Consider the following 20,404-nt stretch of genomic DNA (forward strand, 5'->3'; position numbering starts at 1 on the left):
GCTCTTACTGCATTGTTCTGAACGGTTCATTAATTTGATTTATTCCTTTTTCTTATCCAGTATTTGTTTTCTAAACTTCCAGATTTCCTCAGGTAGCAGGAATAGAATTTGGAGTTCATCCAGATGCAGAACCAGGTCATAGAACTGTAGGAAACTCAGTAAAAATCAAGTACTGTACCTGAAGGAAAGCAAGGTCTACTAACTTGCCATGAAGAAATACTTGGCTAATATAAGTTGTGATATGTTTATTGTTATTATTCATCGTTGTGAAGCTTTATTTCCATAAAGTACAATCTGATTGATTGCTGAATTATAACAGTATACTGGATTATAATTTGATTCCCTTCCCTTTTTTCCGTCGGTTTTAAAATGTGTTCATTTCCTGATATTCCTATGTGTCTTTAGTTTGATAAATACTCCTGCCATCCTGCAGAAGATTAAAAACACAGATCTCAAGCCTGTTTTTTAAGCTCTCTTACTTGTCTTCTAGTAAAATTCACACATGCAAATACTATTTTTGCATATTCAAAATAAGTATAGCTATTTGTAGCCACAATCTCTCAGTCTTATTTGCATGCAAAATGTACATGTTCAATATGGAAGTTACATAAGAAGGTATCTCCAAGCAATTTCAACTCACTTTTCCAATGAATAAAAAATTCGTACTAAACCAAAAATTGAGTAGTTTTATTCCTAATCCTTTTGCATCCTTAGATTTCAAAGTAATTTTGAAATAGGCATTTAAATGTGTACATTTACAGAACTGTATATATGAGAATATGACTATTTATTTCTCTTAGAGACTTTTTTTACAGTCATGTTTTAATCATCCAGTTTACTGAGAATTTGAACAATGCAAATAAAGCTATAGAATAAACAAAATACAAAATATGACATTAGTCTATGGGAACTTTACCAGAATGCAGATGAGAAAAGGCAGGAAAGATCTGTGACAGTTTCCAAGTACTCAACCCTGAAGTCCACAGAGCTGGTACTTCATGAATATGGCGATACTTCCTCAGATACAAGCTGCTTCACAGATTATTCACAGTGGATCCTTTTGGGGCAATCACTCCTGCAGGCGTGTAGAGATGGGTTTCTGAAAGGACATGAAAATGGAAGAGGTAGAAAAGATTCTTAAGGAGGTCAAACCTTGTTTTGAAATTCTAGTCCCCTTGTAGGGAAGTGGATTTAACATACAGAGGCTTTGGATTTAGCACATAAGGCTTTCAAGGGACAAAAGCCTTTCTGATAAAGTCCCCTCTTTATCCTCACAAAGAGTACGTGACAAAATTATTTTTGCAGGGCGTAGGTCTACTGATACGTCCTGGTGCTGTCACCATCGATCTCCTCTTCTTTCGTAGCCTCTCTTAAACATCTCATAAACATCCATAAACATCTGGAGACAGAAAAGATATTGTTGCTAGATCTCAGTGGCAGAAGTTTTGTTGTACGGGGTTTTCCATGGTTACAGGAGTTGGAATGAGTTTACAATAACCTCAATACCAAAAAGAATGCTTTAAAGGCCGCTAAGACCATATTGTTATTGGAGGACCCCCTTCAGCTTTGATATACCTGACATTAAAGCAGGGTATGTGGATTTTAACTCCTGATTTACTTGGGCAGGTCTGAAAAATCCCACCTAAGATTTTATTCTTTACAGCCATGAACACCTTCCGGGGTTTTCTATGTTCTTCTCAGTGATGCCTGAATAAAGCTGTTTCTTTCAGAGCACTGTTTACTTACCAGAAGGGATGGATGCTGATCTAAGGAATCCTTTAGATGAGAGCAATACTAACTTAAAGGTCTTCTCTGAAAGAGACTTTTGCCATCTATTCATAAACCTTACAGGCTGAAATACATTCTTCTTATTTGCATACCAATAAAGTATGCCCCTGTCCCAAGTTCAAAATGCAGAAGAAAAACCTAAAAAATGAAATTTACTTACAGGCAGATTAGGACAATCAGTAAAATCCTTTCAACAGTCCACAAAGCAGTTCTCCTTTAGTCAAAGACACACAAAACACTCAAGAAGTCAGGAATTATTCTTTGTCATTGACATTTTTGCATTTAAATGAACAGTTCAGTCTTGCATCTTGTTCAATTTTTCCTACACCCGTAAGACTATGAAGAAAATGCAGTATTTTATTTGTATCATACGTGTCACCTTGCAAACTTGCAATGATGTCTCTTATTTAGAATATTTATCGCTTCATAGACAGGTTTTTAAAACACTAAGGGACAGAGAAGTCACTGAGTAGTAGGTGCAATACCAAATATGTTTTAATGGGAAGTCTACCTGACATTCTGGAGTAAGCAACTGTTACAAACATACTTTTGATCCTAAGAATGGTGTGAAAAGTGAAAGTAGTTGAAACCATTTTCATAGATCTAAATTACATAAGCTAGACCAAGGGCTCCTATGCTCCTATGAATGGTACTGCAAAGCACAAAAAAGTCTGTCTCAAAGCATTCACATTAGCTAAGACCTTCTGTTTGTAATTTCGCTAAAGTAATTTATAACCCCATGACTATAAAGGTTTCAAAAATTCTATTGGGAATAGATGGCTTTGTTTTGAGAAAGTATGAAGGAAATCAGGCCAAAGCCACGGAACAAAACCTAGAAACACCATTAGCATTTCACAATGGTGTGCTTGAGATAATGCAATGATGATCTAATTTCTGATGAAAGTAGATGTCTCAAAGTTCAGTGAGAAACAGAAGTTCCTCATTTTTGTCCTAAATCTTTTCTTTCACTATCCTCCCTCAAGTTCACCGGCTGTGCCTCTTTACCTCTGTACAGCTGTGTGAATTGCTTTACTCTTCATTTTTTTCTCTCTTTGAAAAGACAATGAAAAAATATAACCTTTTTTCTGTTGGAGCTACGCCTAGCACAAGCACGTTTTGATTGATAATAAAAGTGGGCTAAGTGGACCGCTCCTTATTGATTCTGCTGCAGCAGAGATGTTGGGTACAGGAAAGAGGCAGCCTGTCCACAGTTACTACAGCTCCCACATTACTTTAAATGGCTCATGAGAACAGGGCGCTGGGGCTCTCTCATGGGCTCCCTAATACGTGCATACAGGTCAAGCCAGGTTATTCTCCCTCTTTGAATCCCATACTGGCTCCCTCCTTATCACCACTTCAGATTTAAACTCTGTTTCCTCAGAAAGAAAACTAAAAAAAAATTACTCTTTTTCAAGATTCTCCCTCTCTCCTCTCATTGTCATACTATTCCAACCCACTAAGGACTTTCTTCTGTTATAATAATCAATCATTATATTCACTTTGCACAATATGTGTACTACTCTTCTGTCTGTGGATCAGGAGAAGTTTTTATTCTTTGATGCACTGCATGCTTGCATATACCTTGTGCATTACACTGGGCACATATGTAGCTCTCTAGTGCACTCACTGCATGGTGTGTTAATGGTATTTCTGAAGGAAGAGACAGGAGATGTAGGACTACTGTTAAGATCTTTTAAGCTGTGGATTTGAGGGCCAAAGTCTTAAAACAGCACTGTGTGTAACTGGCATGTAAGAAATCTCTAGCAAAAAGCAGCAATAGTTAAGTTGAAACTTAACTTTTAGCTTCAACTCATCTGCATGAGATTAAAAGTATAGATCTAGTAATGAATAGTTCATCCTACAAAAACTTGCACGACTAGTAATTCCACGGGTCTTTGTCATACATGAAGTTTGGATTACTGATGAAAATTATAGGTTATAATAAAACACTGGGGTTTAAAGTGTTTATTAAATATACCAGAGTTACCATACAATCAGATTAATATTTAAGGCATCAGTAGTTAATATAATTATTATTCTATTTTTAATTTTATATGTATTACTTTATTATAATTTTTTTTTTAAATTTGCTACAAGCCTCTGAAGAAAGCGCAGTTTAAAAAAAATCAATAAATGCAGTGCCTGCTATAGAAGGAAGGATTTGACACGTTTTCCAGAAAATGAACACTCATGACAACTCGGAATGGCAAGACAGGAGGTTATGCACATGTTCCCTGTGGCTCTCAGTAAGGACTGCAGCAACCCTGAATGAATGTGATGAACAGAATCAAGGCTAATACAGTACATAAAAACTGCATCTCCTATAAACTGGTAATGGCAAACACAAATTTCTTAATGAATGCTCAACATAATTACATTGTTTTGCTTTTTTCTTTCCATTAAAGTTGAAAAGTTTAATTGTTATAATCATTAATTTGAAATAAATACTGAACACTTTTTACACTTGTGCATTATCTGGCAAGATAAACATATTTTCTTGTTTTTTGAAAAGGTTTTTCAACACTTGAGAAACAAATGTTCAGATATTTAGTAACTGGCTTCTGCTGGTGGCTTTACTAAACCATTTTTTTCTATTCTTGCTTAAATGTTATTGAAGAAAATATCAATAAGTCCACTACTAGAAAGTGACAGAATGTATAAATTTGTTTATAATATGAAATTAGAAATATATTTACGAATCTAAAAATAAATGAGAAATCTGCTGGTTTCCAATATTAAAATAACTAGTACAATCATAATAATGCTTTTTTAGGTTACAGTAATGATTGCAGGAGGATACTTAGACGACTGGTATAAATTGACATAGAAAGGGAAAACATTCCAATAGGTCATAAAATGGTTTAGGTTGGACAGGACCTTTAAAGGTCATCTAGTCCAACCCCCTGCAGTGAGCAGGGACAGCTTCAACTAGATCAGGTTGCTCAGAGCCCCATGTAGCCTCACCTTGAATGTTTCCAGGGATGGGGCATCCACCACCTCTCTAGGAGACCTGTGCCAGTGTTTCACCACTGTCATCATCCTAAAAAACTTCTTCCCTATATCTAGTCTGAATCTATCTTCTTTCAGTTTAAAACCACTACTGTTTGTCCTATCGCTACAGGCCCTGCTAAAGAGTCCATCCCCATCTTTCTTATAAGCCCCCTTTAAGTACTGGAAGGCTGCAAGAAGGTCTCCCCGCAGCCTTCTCTTCTCCAGGCTGAACAACCCCAACTCTCTCAGCCTGTCCTCACAGGAGAGGTGTTCCATCCCTTGGATCATTTTTGTGGCCTCCTCTGGACCCGCTCCAACAGGTCCATGTCTTTCCTGTGCTGAGGGCTCCAGAGCTGGACGCAGCACTGCAGGTGGGGTCTCACCAGAGCGGAGTAGAGGGGCAGAACCACCTCCCTCGACCTGCTGGCCACGCTGCTTTTGATGCAGGTCTGGATACGGCTGGCCTTCTGGGCTGTGAGCGCACATTGTTGGTTCACGTCCAGCTTTATATCCACCAGCATCCCCAAGTCATTCTCTGCAGGGCTGCTCTCAATCCACTCATGACCACAGTATTTTTCCTTATGACTATTTAAGGGAAGTATCTCCAGAGTTTAATTAGATATTTACTTTGATATACTATGGTTTTAATACACTTAGTACTATAATTATACCTTCTCCCTATATATAGCAACATATAAAAAGACCTAATAAGCACACTCATAGATACTGTTGCATTAATTAAATATTAAGAGGTTTTAAATAGACAATATTTTAAAGCTGCATTTAACTCAACTTCATTTTTACAGGACCTCAAAGAATGTACTGAAAGTAGCCTTATCAAGTTGTTGCTGCTTTTAGAACACTGAAATGTGTTTGGGTTTTTTTTGTTTTGTTTTGTTTTGGTTTTGGGTTTTTTTTCAGAGTACAAAACTCAGATGTTTTCTAGGAGCTGTATTCATGAAGGAACACAATTTAAAAGGGCTCAAGGTACCAACATGCTCAGATATTCAAGTTAGGCATTTACCAAGGGAACTAAAGTTCAGCATAGGATTAGATAGAATTACCTCTATCTAGAAGAGAGAAGATTAGATGCAGGAGAATGGGATTCACAATTGTCATGTGGTGACTGTGTGAAACTGTCCCTAAAACATGAAATGTGTATCCAAGACTAGCATTTGCCTCTTTTCCCCTTCTCCCATATACCTCTGACTAAAGTATGTAAATTAAAGACTAAATTTCTGTGAAATAGGAACTTAGAAACTCCATCTTCTGCACTTAATACTGCACTTAAAATCAGATGGAATCACAGAATTATTTAGGTTGAAAAAGACCATTAAGATCGAGCCCAACTACCGTAATACAGTACCTTTCACTTGACAGTACAGTGTTGCTGCCCCCTCATATGCCTGCAAAATCACCTACTGCTTATGGCATTTGCTGTGGACAAGGGGAGTTTTGGTTCTAGAAGGATATGTTTAAACCCTTTTCCTGGAAGCTCTCTGGCCACTAACCTGTAGAAAAAGATTACTGTTATCAGCGATAAGCATATGTATCATTATATGTAACAGATACTGCTATTCTAAGGGGAGTTAGCTGTCCAGGACCTTTTGTATAAGTCTAATTCATTCTACATTACAGTTTGTTCCTAGGAATATAGGAGAAATATTTGGAGAGCTGCAGCCACTCAATTTGCACTTTTTAAAGTCACCTAGAGCTTGTTCTGGCAGTGCATGGGCAATTTGCAGTATCATCTGACCATGCTCCCTGCCATCTGTATGATTTCCTAATGCCAAGCAGTACTGCATACAGCCAGCTCTGTGGGCTCTAGTCCATGAGAGGATTCCTGCACTAAAAGGGGAGTAGCGCACAGCAATTTCAGGCGTAGTATGGCTGTTGCGGCAGTACAGAAAAAGGACTAGTGAGAGACTAGATTTGTCCATCATAGTAGGTTAAAAACAAGGGGCTGGTGAACAACTTTCATTGCTGAATCAGTACTTCATCCTTACCTGTTTGGAAGATTCTCTTTTCTAGGACTTCACATGTTCTCCTTCAAGTCCTTGATTGTACATGCATTGTGACGCAGTTACTGTGCAGTGGTTGGACCCACTGTTTTACCTTTCAGGAAGAAACATAAATGAATCACAGTTGTTGTTGCATTTGAAGATTCTTTTAAAATATAATACAATTATGTTTGAAATAATTTGTTACCCCTGCTTTTGAAATCTACCCATTATTAATGTCTAAAAAGTGAGTCATTCCAGTATATTAGATTTTTTTATTCACCATATATCACAATTTTGCTGTTTTTCTAATATAATGCTGAATTTTGCATATATTGTTTTTCAAAGAGACAGCTCAACAGTCTTTATGAGCATCCTTTTGTACAGAAAAAATTGTATGACTGCAGTGATCACATTGCTGATCACGGATGATGCTGACAATGGAAAGGTTTCTTGACTCTTGTGTTTGCACAATAAATACTGGATTGCTTTGCTTGTATTTGTTAAAAAGCTTAGATGTGAAATAAGCTCATCTTTCTTGTGAGTAAAAAAAAAAGAAAAATGTTTAATAACTCACACTGTGATTTATATTTTGTTGCCTGAAGCAACTTGTTATCTGTACTGCTTGAAGGTATAAAGATTTTCTCCTTTTCCTGCTGAGGGTACTTAGCTAAGCAGTAGTTTAGAGGCTAGTGGAAGTCTTCCAGAAATCTCCTTCTTACCAGCGGGGCACCAACAAATTCTGAAGAACTTTTAATGGTAAATTTCCTGTAAAGCAGTACATGCTAAATCAGCTTTCTTTTTAAAACTCAGTATAGACTTTAGTTCTACATGCACAAGTCGTGCATGTATAATTTGGCTATCCTTTGGTTTAAATTATGATAACAATGATAATTTAGTTACTGTTGCCAAAAATATGTGTTCATCTGTTGGATTAACACTGTAATACTTGCATTTAGGTGTCATCTTCTGCTTGTAGAAGTGGCTTTCACTTGAGAAGCTCTAAGTGCTTTGCACATTGACTGCTGTTGCTACTAGACTCTGCACGGAAAATGGAAGTTCTGAAGAACTTGTTTTTTAGAGGTTAAAAATAATGTGAATTTGACCTGTAAATCACCGTGAAAATAAGGCACTTTAGTAATAATAGATAAGGAGAGAGAAGGGTATCTCGATTTATGCTATTGTTATTGTTACACTATATTCCTGTCTAAAGCAGAATTAAAGAAAAATACCAGCACAGCTTGGTAATTTAATGCCATTATGTCACTTTTTTCTAGTTTAGAACTTAAGTAACAGTCTAGAAGACAAATAAAAAATGAGTTTGGGAGCCTTAACTCCTAGGTGAGTATAATACAAAGCTATCAGACAATTTTGTAAAAAATGCAATTGCTGTTCATGTAAAATTGCACTATATGCATCGGAAAAATCTGTGACCATACAGCTAATTATTAACTTCTATGTTCATTTAATTCACAAGCCTTTAAAAACACAAAAAGTAGGGTCCAGTTCATTAAGATAGAATCAGACAGGGCTATAAATTGCCTGTAAAATTTAATTTCTTGCAAACATTCTCTGCTTGATAAAATATAAAAAAATTAGCATATTCTTCCTCCCCTGAAGTCGAATTCAAATTATTTTAGAACTAGTTTAACTTCTGACAGCTGAAATGCATACATTAGCTAGCTAGAGCCATCTGCAAGGCAAACACATTCTTACCTCATATGTTTCTAATTGGAACATGTTGTCTTTCAGGCACCGTCAGCTGCCATGCTATGACTGGTAATGAATTCTGGAATGATGTACATCCCCAAGGATTTATAATCTGCATGGATTAAGGACAGGCTTTTGTGACTTTCAGTTATTTTTGCACTTTGATTGTAAGTCTACATATTTCTTGGGTAGCAACCTAATTATATGAAAAGTTAATACCCCCAAACCAGGGATTATTTTAGGGAGACTGGGATTACATAGGATTCTTTAGAGTATTATTTTTCACTTTTTGTTGAACAGGATGGTCATCTAGATTTTTACGTCAATATCTAATATCCTTTATTTTATGCAGGTAATACAGAGAAGCTACATGAGATTTCTCTTCTGCTCAGTCTGAATATAATTCTCCAGCTCAGAAACAGTGGAATACATTACATGATTACCATTTTAATACTAATATTTTTTAATGACAGAGTAAAAAGGATTCTAAATAATTTATTTTTAATGCTTGTATCAATATCAAATGACTTACCATGATCTTTTTACTGGTGGCATTTACTTTTTCTGCTTCATTCTCTTGTTTGAGGGTAAAAGATTACATGTGGAGTATATTTTAAGTGATTGCCTTATTACATTTTAATGCCTTGCTGGAAATGTCGAAATATTTCAAATGAATGTTGAAAATGTTTGATGGCAAATGTCTGATGGAAAATTAAATAATTATTAAGTTAAAATGGTATCTAGTGAAAAGTCAGAATATAATTACTGCAGTTTTCTCATCCTAAAACCAAACTGCAAATTTAAATAAGTCATCACTAATACAGTATCATAGTGATATGTATCACTTTCATAACATCAATTTAGAAATCATGGGAACGTGTCAAGGGCATGAAGCTGAAGAAGACTTTCCAAATTTTATAAAATAGAATGGACATTAGAAAATGTGGCTGAGCAAAGGCAGCATTGCTGACGGGTGCCAGAGGAGTACCTGGTTACGATATGCCGTGGTACTGAGGTCTAGAAGATTTTTCAAACTCAAAAACTACTTAGTTAAGTAGACACAGGATACTGACTGCTACTATAATATTAAAGGAAGTGCTAACAGATATATTTGAAATTTCAAACAGACCTGCAGGGCATTTTTCAGTAGCAACATTTTTCAGGTATCATGAGCAATCCTGAATGAAGGAGCATGCTTTTCTGCCCAAGGATTAATGTGTAGAGGCCTTATGCCTCTGAGAGCCCTTAGGAAACCAGGTCCAGGCAGGCTGAGCCAGGACCTTGAGGGCTTTCATCTTCACAGCCATGATGAGCAAATAGGTTCATAAGCCACTCTTCTGCTCCTTTTCTCATTTCCTACCAGCCTCGAACAAAGCTGGGGGAATAGTCAGCTGTTTTCTAGGCAGTGGTCAGCAAAAAAGCTTTGTGCTGTTAACACTGACCTTTTTTTTTTTTCTAGGCCAGGCTGAAAGGCATCCAGTACCTGACACTGCTACCCAGTACTGCTACCCAGTACCTCCCTGGCAGCAGCTGCCTTCCTGTACTTTGCTTATCTGCTACTTTACAACTTCATGGTTGGTTTCTTGCAATAACCAACCATGTTCTGGCTCCTAGAATCCTTTGTAGAGAACCTGTATAGGGGGACCCAGAAGTCTCTTTGAAAAGCTCTTGGGGTTTTGTTTGTATCTAATGCTACAAAGTGTTTTGTGCACTTCTTTGGCAGGGTATATATTTACCTTCTGTTTACGTTTGCCATGATTTTAATTAAAGGCTGTAAAGTAAACTAGGTCACAGATTCTTAGCAGGGTATAAGTTCAGAGTTTCAGGGGGTTATGCCATGCCCCAGCATGAAATGGAAGAGCAGCCCCAATGGGCAAAAAGCAATGAAAAATAATAGTACATCATCTTGTCTCCTTTGGCTAGAGTTCAGCAGTCACAGGTCAAGCAAAAGACCTTAAGAAAACCGGCAATATTCAAGAATGTTTTGTTGAAGAAGAAAAGGAGAATCAATGTCTGCCATCAGATGCCCTGCATAACTCCCAAGGACTTGCATGGGACACCTGTGCATTAAAGGACAAAACCTGACCCTAAAGTGCCAGTGGAGACTGCACCTCCGAATATGTAGAGAGTGCCCTGTGCTGCATTCAAAGGGCAAGGAAAGTAATTTTGTCTCCCATGCAAGTCTGTCCTGCTGAGAGCCTTTCCTTGAAAAGAAAACCCTGAGCTTTTTGTTCTACAGTATCAGTCTGCTGACTTGCCCAGAAGCATTCCTCATATCAACTTTGTCAGCCTATTCATCACATTTTCGCCAATGTGTTTCAGAGATGAAGTTTGTCCTGTAGGATCTGTCTGTAACAAGATAATTTTAGTAAAATCACAATATCGGATTACACATACCTTCAGTCTTCTTTTAGGAACATTTTTTTTTAAATAAAAAATCACTTTGTAAAAATATAATCAAGCAAAAAGTGAAACGTCCTAAATTAGAGATTACATTTTACGGTTAAACTTCCACAGCATAACACTGGAAAGTTCTTTCAAATAGGATTACATTTTAATGCCTTAATGGAAATGTAGAAATATGTCAACCGAAGAAAATGTTTGATGGAAAGTCAAATAGATTAAGTTATTTTAAACTTATTTTTAACTGTTATTTTATTAATTCCATTTTGACAGGAAGTATTTTTCAGGATTACATCACAGCAACAAAGAAATCCTAACATGTCTTAGACACTGGAGGTTAGTTTACTTTCAGTCATAGAGTAACTGAATGCAAGTAAATATAAACTTTGAATTTGCTTGTGCCCCAAGAAATTCTGAAAACTCATTTCAGAAATTCCATCAGAATATCTTTTACAGTAACAATTTTGTCTGTAGGACAAAAATCCAGTTGCAGATATATATGAGAAACTAGATCTTAAAAATGATGGCTCCCATTGATTCTGCTGGGATCTGGATCACTGCTGAACTCCGTCATAAATAGGCGTATTTAAGGTTTATCAGGTTTTGGCTCCCAACATAAGAAATCCTAAAGAACCTATTTTGGAGAAATGTGATCTTCAGTTCTGCATCAGATCCCTTTAGAAGGAAGACCTCATGCTGGGAATGCCAAACTCAGGCACCCAAAATTAGGAGGTGCTTTTGGAAGTTTGAATTCAAACTTTTACCTGTAAAAAAAAAGGTTTTAAGACTTTAAAATTTAAATAATAACAATAAAAAGTTTAAATAATAAATTTTGAATATCTATTTCTGATGTTAAGATGACTCATACCAGAAAAATACAATGAGATTTAATGTGGTTCTTTCCTTGGTACTTTTCTGAACTTTACCATTAAAGAACTGCAACCACCACAGATTTCAATTAGTAGGAGGAAAGACAACCCCTTAAAGTTGTCTAGTCCTCAACCTGGTAAGTCTTGTGTGATGACTCTACAGAATCACTCATATGAGGGATGCTCCAGTCCCTGAACAATCTTAGTGGCCCTTTGCTGGACTCTCTCTAGTAGCTCTCTATGTCTGTTGTGCAGGGCAGCCCACAACTGGACATGGCACTCCAGGTGTGGCCTCACCAGCGCTGAGTAGAGAGGAAGGATCACCTCCCTTGACCTGCTGGCCACACTCTGCCTAATGCAGCCCAGGATACCATTAGCCTTCTTGACACAAAGGTGCATTGCTGGCTTATATTCAACTTGGTGTCCACCAGAACCCCCAGGTTCTTCTCTGCAGAGCTGCTTTCCAGCATGTGCTGGGGTGTGAGACTGTTCCCAGGTGCAAGACTTTGCACTTCTCCTCGTTGAACTGCATGAGGTTCCTTCCAGCCCATTTCTCCAGCCTGTCGAGGTCCCAGTGGACAGCAGCACAACCCTCTGGTGTATTTGCCACTCCTCCCAGTTTTGTCCTCTGCAACTTGCTGAAGGTATGCTCTACCGCATTATTCATATCATTACTGAAGTTTAACAGGACAGGACCCAGTTTCACTCCTGGGGTACACCACCAGTTACTTGCCTCCAGGTATACTTTGTGACACTAATCAAAATCCTCTGAGCTTGGCTGTTCAGCCAGTTTTAAATGCACCTGTCTGCTATTACTGTCTGTCTTGGCACTTTCTGCTAAATAAACAGTATCTCTACGGAGAGCTTGTTGTCTTGCTCCACATCTAGCCCAGAGCTATCTACAACCTATCGCCTCCTTTTTCTCAGCATCTGCCTGGGTACAGGGCTGAACACCAGCAGAATGGTCTTGATGTCCTACCTTTGCCTTTTCCATCTGCCTGCAATTGCCCTTGTACAGACCTGGAATTCCCCAAAAGAGCCTGTGCATCCCACAGTAATGAAGTGGTCAGGATTGGCAAGGACAAGAGATGCTGAAAACACATCCACACACTATCAAAACAGTTACTTGTCACATGATAGCTACAATAGCTACTCTTCCTCCCAGAGGTTCATATTATCAGCATTACTTTTCTCTTAAAATGACGAAATAAACCTAAACTCTGCTTCTTCATCATCTTTTTCTATCTCAGTAGCAGTAACTGTGGTAATGCTGTTGACATACAGTAAATATTTCAGGTCTGTTTGTAGTGTACTGGTAAAGGCTTAACTTGATCTCAGCTTCTTGGGCAGGTACGCTGCTGGGAAAGAATCCGTTGTGCTTCACAGCAGCTACTCCCTGTGCAGCTATTGCTTGCAAATATGTTTTTTAATTGTGTGAGGGAAGCAAGATGACTGGATCTTTGGCAGGTAGGCAAGCTACAAATATACCCACTGCTAGGCAAGAAACTCATTCACTTCTGAGTGTGCACAAAGTCTGTTTGCCTGTCAAAGCCAAACTTAGCCTTGTCCAGGATTTCTGCTGCCTTCAACAGTTAATTGGTCTGGACACAGCACCAGCACATGAGATTATTCATTGCCAGAATGTGTTAAGATCCACACCTTGCCCCAAGGTGATTTCTGACAAAAGCTGACCATTTCCCGGAAAGTACTGAAACAAATAAAAGGCTGCTAATATGAAAAGAGTTAACTGCAGTAGTAAGAAGTTCAATAAACCCTAGCTGGACCCCAAGCAGACACAGAATAGATGGGATAACCAAGACATTGATTGAAATAAATATTAAAACTTAATTCTACCAAGCAAAATCTAGTGAAATGACTGCAAAAATATTACAAACAACTCAAATTTTATTGCAAACATTTTAATACTATTGTAGATAACAAAGACAAGCTTGCAGAGCAGGATCAGATTAACCAGACAATTGCTTACAAAGGACCTGGCTGCTCTTGCTCCCACAGATATCAACAGCATTTTACAGGCAGACTTCAAGGAAAACCATATTTAAGCCTTCAAATTGTTATTGTATTTTTACAAAAGTATGTCTCTCAAAAAAACAATAAAGGATGAAAAAGAAAATACCTCCACTCTATTCCTTTTAGGTGTTTTCCTATGGAGGGTATTTCTCACAGTTGCAACAGTCTTCATTATGTACATTTTCAATCTTTTAAAACTAATTATCCCCTGTCATTAGCAACAACAATACAACGTAAAACAATATAGCCCAAGAAACAGTTTTTTGTTTAGGCCTCGAAGAAAGGCAGAGTTACACAGTTAGAAATGCCACACAAAATTGTCACTCCTACTTTTAGGAAAATGCAGCCACCCTCAGCCATCACTTCTCACTGGAAATACAAAAGGGGCCAATACTACACAGGATTTTTTACTCTCCTTTGTTGCCTTTTTCAGAATAAAACCATGGTAACATGCTATTAAAAATGATGTAAGTAACTCTTTCTTATATAATTAGCTAGTACCTATTTTCTTATGTCTCAGTATATTTTGGAATATTAACTTAAGGATGTTGCCTCATCAGATATCCTGGTTAATTAATCCTGGTTAATTAGTTTTACACTACATTATTACTGGAATTTTAAACTATGTCAGCTAAGTTAAAGTAAGTTTTCATTATGTCTTTTCATTTTAGTATTTTCTGAGATCAAAAGAGCAATTTTGGCTTAACAGGTGAATCAGTCCCTCTCTTTGCTGGGATAGGAGCAGTAAATTCCTAAGGTTAGAGAGACAAACAAAAATTGCAGTTAGAATCCCAGTCCTGGCATAGATGAGAAAGATGTTTGAAATTATTGATAATATTTGAGTACACAGACCTACACAATTCCATGTAGCAAAATATGAACCTATGACCCAAACCCCCTAGCTTTTAAAAGACCTGCTTGTACCAATATAAAGAGGGAAATTCACCAAGTGCTTTACTACAACCTTAAAGCTTTTAAAACTTTATGCCTAATACCACCAGTACTAGAACCAACTGCCTTCAGGTAGAGACAAGATAACTAGATATACTGTAATTAAAGAAAATGCATTTCTGTCACAACCATAACTATGTGATGATGGTGAATTTAAATTGTTATATCTCCTTAAATTTGCATATATTTAAAAAAGATGGCAAATGTTTATTTAGTCCCATCAGTGTAGTTAGACTTGTAATTTTTAATTCTACACATATATTCTCAAAGTAGTTTATGCAGCCTGTAAGAAAACAAAATATTAGTAGCTGATTTACTGCTGTTTTTCAGATTAAGTGGAAATTTCTGGTCCTGATCACTTTGTAGCGTATAAGAGACTGACCATGCTGGCCCTGCTCTAGTAAAGAAACATAAGCACACGCTTAATAAAACCCCTGAATTCATTCCATTCCATCACATTTGGCAGATGGTACCTTCCACAACACATTTCTCCTTGTTCTCTGCTAGAACAGGGGAGTACACCACCTACTGAAAAACCACAGGTCTCCCACACAAATCCTGGTATCAGAGGAGCTACATACATATACTCACATGCTTTTCTAGATGAAACCACAGCATACTTTGCAGGTCATGCCTAAGAAATAAAAATTTCCTTGTACCTTCCTGAAAAGTAAACCCCTGAACTACCGTGTATCATCCTTCAACACCTGATTCTGCAATATCTCCTAATATCCTTTTAATAATTTAATGGATACTCTTTCACTTTCATTTGAAAATACTGTGTAAATCAGCAAGTATGGAATGATTGCTGAACTGGCTGCAGTTTGGTACTGTAACTCAGCAATCTTTATATAGAATAACTATAAAGTGCTTTAAAATTGTTTCACAGGAAAGGTGCAAATAAATAGTGTTCTTTCATGTGATCTCCCTGGAGACACATAGTCCTCGAAAGCCTACACTCGAGAGTATCATCAAATTGTTACAGCAATTTAATAATGACACTGACTTCTAACACTGGAGAATGCTTCTTTCTCCAATATTTACTGGGATTAGTGTCTCATGGCATCATAGCCAGCAGGCCTGCTGCTTGCCCTCCATCAGCCATCTTGCTGAATCCAAACACACTCATCTGGATGGGTAAAAAAGATACAGTGCTAGTCTGCGAATCTGCACAAAAATAGTCCCTTTAATGTGCAGAACTCGGGGTTGTTAGTTGATTCATTCTGATTGCCATTTGCTGAAAAGATGAACTGTCAGCGCACTGTGCAGTACAATTTCTTTTTGGTTAATAGGCTCAAAATTTCAGGCATCAAGTACGGCACATCTCCACAGTTGAATGCTGACAGGTCTATCATCAAAATTTTCCAGGATTTGAATTATACCATTGAAATAGCTGAGATGAATGTCTAAATAATGCATGGTGCAGCACTGCCGTGCTTATAATCTCTTGTTCCCAAAAGATCTGACTATAAATGGGAAGCATCTTTATTGCTTTTATGTATGAGGAATTGAAGGACCAATGCGTGAGAAAAGTGGGTCACCACGGAGTTGATCTATGGATCATATTCTGTCATAGTACACAGAACTCCCCTCAGAACATGCAGTATTCTATATTTCTACATACTAATTATTTTATATGTTAGGGGTAAATCCTATTCCCACCAAAATCAAGGCAAAACTGCCAATGAATGAAGTATGATCTGGTTTTCACATTATATTTGGAACCAAACTCAAGTACTTTGTCACATATAGCAGAAGTATCAAATAGCCTCACAGCATGCTTGATGCGGTCTATTACAATTCTGAATGATAAAAATGCAATATCAAACAAATGTTTTGCCTTCATCAAGTTTTCTTCTATTCATGTTATTGTGGTTCACATGACTGCTGTTCTCCTTAACTGTGATTACTACAGACTAAAAAGGGAAAAAGAAATAACAAAGAAAGCAGAACACAATAAATCCTATTACCCAGTTGATTGAATAAATGTAGATTATCACCATGTCCATATCAAACCGCCATCCACGGCTGTCATCCTCAAAGTCCATGTAGTCCATCCTGTGAGCAGCATGTGGGAAATGCCTCCTTGTTACAGTGTCTGAGCGTCTTTGAAAACCTGCTGAAAAACAGACTAGGTGATAAAAATCTTTATAAAAGCGACTGAGTAAAAAAAAAGTTAACTCTCCTTCTCCCAGGAAGGAATCCTGCTTGCTTTAATATTATGTCTCGGTATGATATGTATGTCTCTGAGGTTAAATTTTCCAATTACTGTTTGTATGCTGATAACACCTTAAAAATATATAGGCAGATGCAAACACATCCTTTCAAGTGGAAATAAAAATCCTGTGACTCCAAGAATGGCCTGAGTGTGGGGCCCTGCCAAAAGGTCCTTCTTCATTCCTTTCCTGACTTCTTTATGTAGTAAGTAGTATGGTAGCATAGCTCTTGTGTATGTCAAAATACAAGGTTAGAGAACTGTCTGTGCAGCTGTGTTAGACAACAGGTTGTGGCACAGGAAATAGGCTGGGACCGCACTGCAAAGGCTGAAGATCTGTTCCTTTGTGATGAAGGACAAGGAGGGAATGCAGTCATACCGGTCTGGATTTTCATTCTGTTTTCAGGTAACTCTCAACCTTTATGATGCATTCTTTGATTTTGGAAAACAGGTCTTTGCTGAGCTGCCCAGACTTTTCTCTTCCACAAGGACATAATGGCTTTTGGAGTCTCAAGGTGGGTAGGAAGAGTCCCCTTCAGTGTGCACCACAGTACACCAGTGTGCCTCAGCTTGCGTTCCTCAGTTTTAATCTATACCCGTGCTGCTGTCTAGTCTGGCTTAATTAAACCTCCTTGATGTTCCTTGGTCTTCTGGTTTTGACTAATATAAATAATTGTGTATAATTGGTGTTCCCCTGCCAGTAATTTTCATTTTAACATCCCCAGACTGTATTCAGGATAATTAAGAAATATATTTTTAAAAAGTTTCCTAAAGCAGAACTTTGCTGGAATTTCAATCCTTTTCAGTAGTGGATCCTTTTCAGTAGTTCCTCAGTCAATACTGTTTCTTTGTATTTTTTTCCCTGAATTAATATTGTGTCCAGAACTTTTATAGCACAATTGTTTCCACGCCTTCCAAAGAAAAGTATTTTCGCTCTTTGGTATCCTTTTTAAGGTAGTTCATCAGAGACCTTTTGATTTCAAGTAGCATAGGTAAAGTGGTCCTCCTATATGCATTTAATGATTGCTTTATTTAGGAATTTGACTACACTACTGAGACACAGAAATTCTTCCTTTGGAGAATCATTCATGGTTAGACATCATTATATCATTGCACTTTTTTTATTTTTTATTTTTAATGACAAGTTGGATCGAGTTGGTCAGACACTAAGTTTCTAGATCTGTATACATCAGAATCTCTCTAATATTATTTGTCTTATTTTGGAGACTATACATGAAACCTTCATGCTAGTCAAAAGAGTGATGGTGTTCTATGATGTTTTTCAGTGACTCCAAGTGGGCTAAGATTTGCCCCACAGCTAAATATGCTATAGTGACTCTAGAAAAAAAAAGGTTAAAAAACTCCAGGGATTTACTTCTAAAGAGTTTTATATTATAATACCACAAAATTTTATGCAAATGCATGAGCTACACATTGGCTTAAAGATGCTGAAGGTCTGTTTAAGGTGTGGCACAGATGTCCTTGTGCTTTATATTATCCTATAGATTACGTTAATTTAAAAATATGTTAATTTAAAACAGTATCTTTGATTACTGAAAAATAACATTGGTAATTCAGTAAAAAAATTCTGAAAATTGTTAGTCGTCTTTAAATATCTTTCTGCCAAGTTGTAATTTACTTGAAAAATGCTCATTTAAAAAGTCTCAATTTCAAACATGTATTTTTCTTAATTTATTTTCTAACACTTTTTAAACATTATTTTCAAATAGAAACCTAGATTTATGTTGTTACATTCTACTTATTAAATTTAACTTGCAAATGACATTACATTTTGTCACTAATGCTGTATCATTCACTTTGCCTTTCACACATGAATTTTAGTGTATATTATCCTCTCTGGAGGGCCTGAGTCAAGATTGCTACCCATGCTTTCTTTTTGTTTATTTCTATACTTAATGTAACACAAAATGCTAGAGGCTGTTTTTACATCAGTAGGGATAATCAGGGAACTATGCAAACATGTGGCCACATTAGTTTTGACTTGGTAGCCCTTGACTTCTAGAAGATTTGGACAAATGCTATTCCTGATATGTATATCTGTGCAACTCACCTTAAGCAAACCTGCACTGGGTTTATCACAGATTAGACTTTGTAATGTAATCATTCTGCGTTTAAGAACAGCAATTTCAGTGTAGGAAACTGGCTATTCTCTAATTGCTCTTCCTATAGAAATCCACAGAAAAAAATTTTGGTGCTGTATTAAAAGCGAATACACAACCAGGTACTGCTTACTATACACCATGTGTAATCCTTGTAGCTTCCCTCAGTGTGAGTAAAGCTATTGAATGTTGATCATCAGTTATGTGGAACAGATTTCAGTTCTGTTGCTGAAACAGTCTCTTTTTTACCATCTGTAAATTGATTACGCTTCAGCTGAAAATGTCAATAGTACAACTGTTATGTAAACTGAATTCTAGGACTTAGCAGAGGCTAACAAAGAATGAGAACTGTTTATTTTCCCTGAAGTATATTACCAAGTAAACTTGCATACAGTGCTGAAACCAAGGATCAGATTTAGAAACCCTGTACGATCATGCACAAAGGTTACTGCAGACTCTACAATCCACACTGTGACTACTGTCTTTAATAAATTCTGACATGAAAAATACCTTCAGATGTCTGTCTCTCCAACTAGAGAGGAAATAAGCCATGTCTCTGTGTCTGAATCTAGCCATCTGCAGATAAAAACTTGAGAGCTGGAGAGTTCCTCAAAAACTGTAGAGCAACATGGATTAGGGATTTGAATTATGAAACAGAAGAGCTGAGGGAGCTTCAAATCACTTCTAATATATGTGATCCTTTGTCTAAAAAGAAACCCTATCTTATTTGATGAATACAGTCTGTAAATTATTCCTACACAGGCATGTATTTGTTAAAACACATATTTTACATAACTTCTTTGTGCATTGCTATGTTGCTATACTCTGAACAAGAACTTCCACTCAAATCACATGAATATGCATGCACAGTGCCAGTGGAGTCTGGCAGACTGTTAGTGGAAACCTGTTACTAGATAACAAAAACAACGTTGTGTGCAAGTCACACTTTTATACCCACCAGAGCGTGCAAATCAAAAGGATTTTCACCACAGCATCAATAGGCACATCTGTTGCATGTGTCCCTGCCAAAGTTTTTGCAACCTCCTGCTGAAGTACAAGCAATACTTAAAATAAGACTGCAAACAACTTAAAATATTCTCCCAGTAAATTTTGTAAATTTACTGACCTCATTTTGCTATGACTAAAGAATATAAAATACCAAGATGGAAAATTTTACCCTAAAAATGTGCTCAAATGAATAATATGCAAACTATAATAACCATTTACATTGTAAGTGCTCATGTAAAATTAAATTACCTAAGAACAAGAGTCCTTAGGTAATCAGAGGTACCAAGGTCATTTTGATGCAATCACTTCTTTCTGATT

At 37.0% G+C, this 20,404-nt stretch overlaps 1 protein-coding gene across 5 annotated transcripts in view; it reads right to left on the reverse strand.

Annotated features, from left to right (window-relative positions):
• Nucleotides 1–20,404, reverse strand: part of RNF180 (ring finger protein 180) — a 99,304-nt gene that overhangs the window by 6,200 nt on the left and 72,700 nt on the right. Inside the window, exons 7-12 of one of the 5 annotated variants that reach the window (XM_075078614.1) lie at nucleotides 16,714–16,859; nucleotides 9,022–9,190; nucleotides 8,496–8,601; nucleotides 7,733–7,885; nucleotides 6,786–6,894; nucleotides 917–6,290 (exon numbers count right to left, since the gene is read on the reverse strand). In XM_075078614.1, the coding sequence (XP_074934715.1) occupies nucleotides 9,119–9,190; nucleotides 16,714–16,859 (218 nt within the window). In that variant the 3' untranslated portion in view covers nucleotides 917–6,290; nucleotides 6,786–6,894; nucleotides 7,733–7,885; nucleotides 8,496–8,601; nucleotides 9,022–9,118. Of the gene's footprint in view, nucleotides 1–916; nucleotides 6,291–6,785; nucleotides 6,895–7,732; nucleotides 7,886–8,495; nucleotides 8,602–9,021; nucleotides 9,191–13,565; nucleotides 16,863–20,404 lie in introns of those variants that run through there. The other 4 variants (XM_075078619.1, XM_075078616.1, XM_075078617.1 and 1 more) reach the window with 4 other exon arrangements.

This window comes from Phalacrocorax aristotelis, chromosome Z (assembly GCF_949628215.1).
Source record: "Phalacrocorax aristotelis chromosome Z, bGulAri2.1, whole genome shotgun sequence".
Taxonomy (NCBI): domain Eukaryota; kingdom Metazoa; phylum Chordata; class Aves; order Suliformes; family Phalacrocoracidae; genus Phalacrocorax; species Phalacrocorax aristotelis.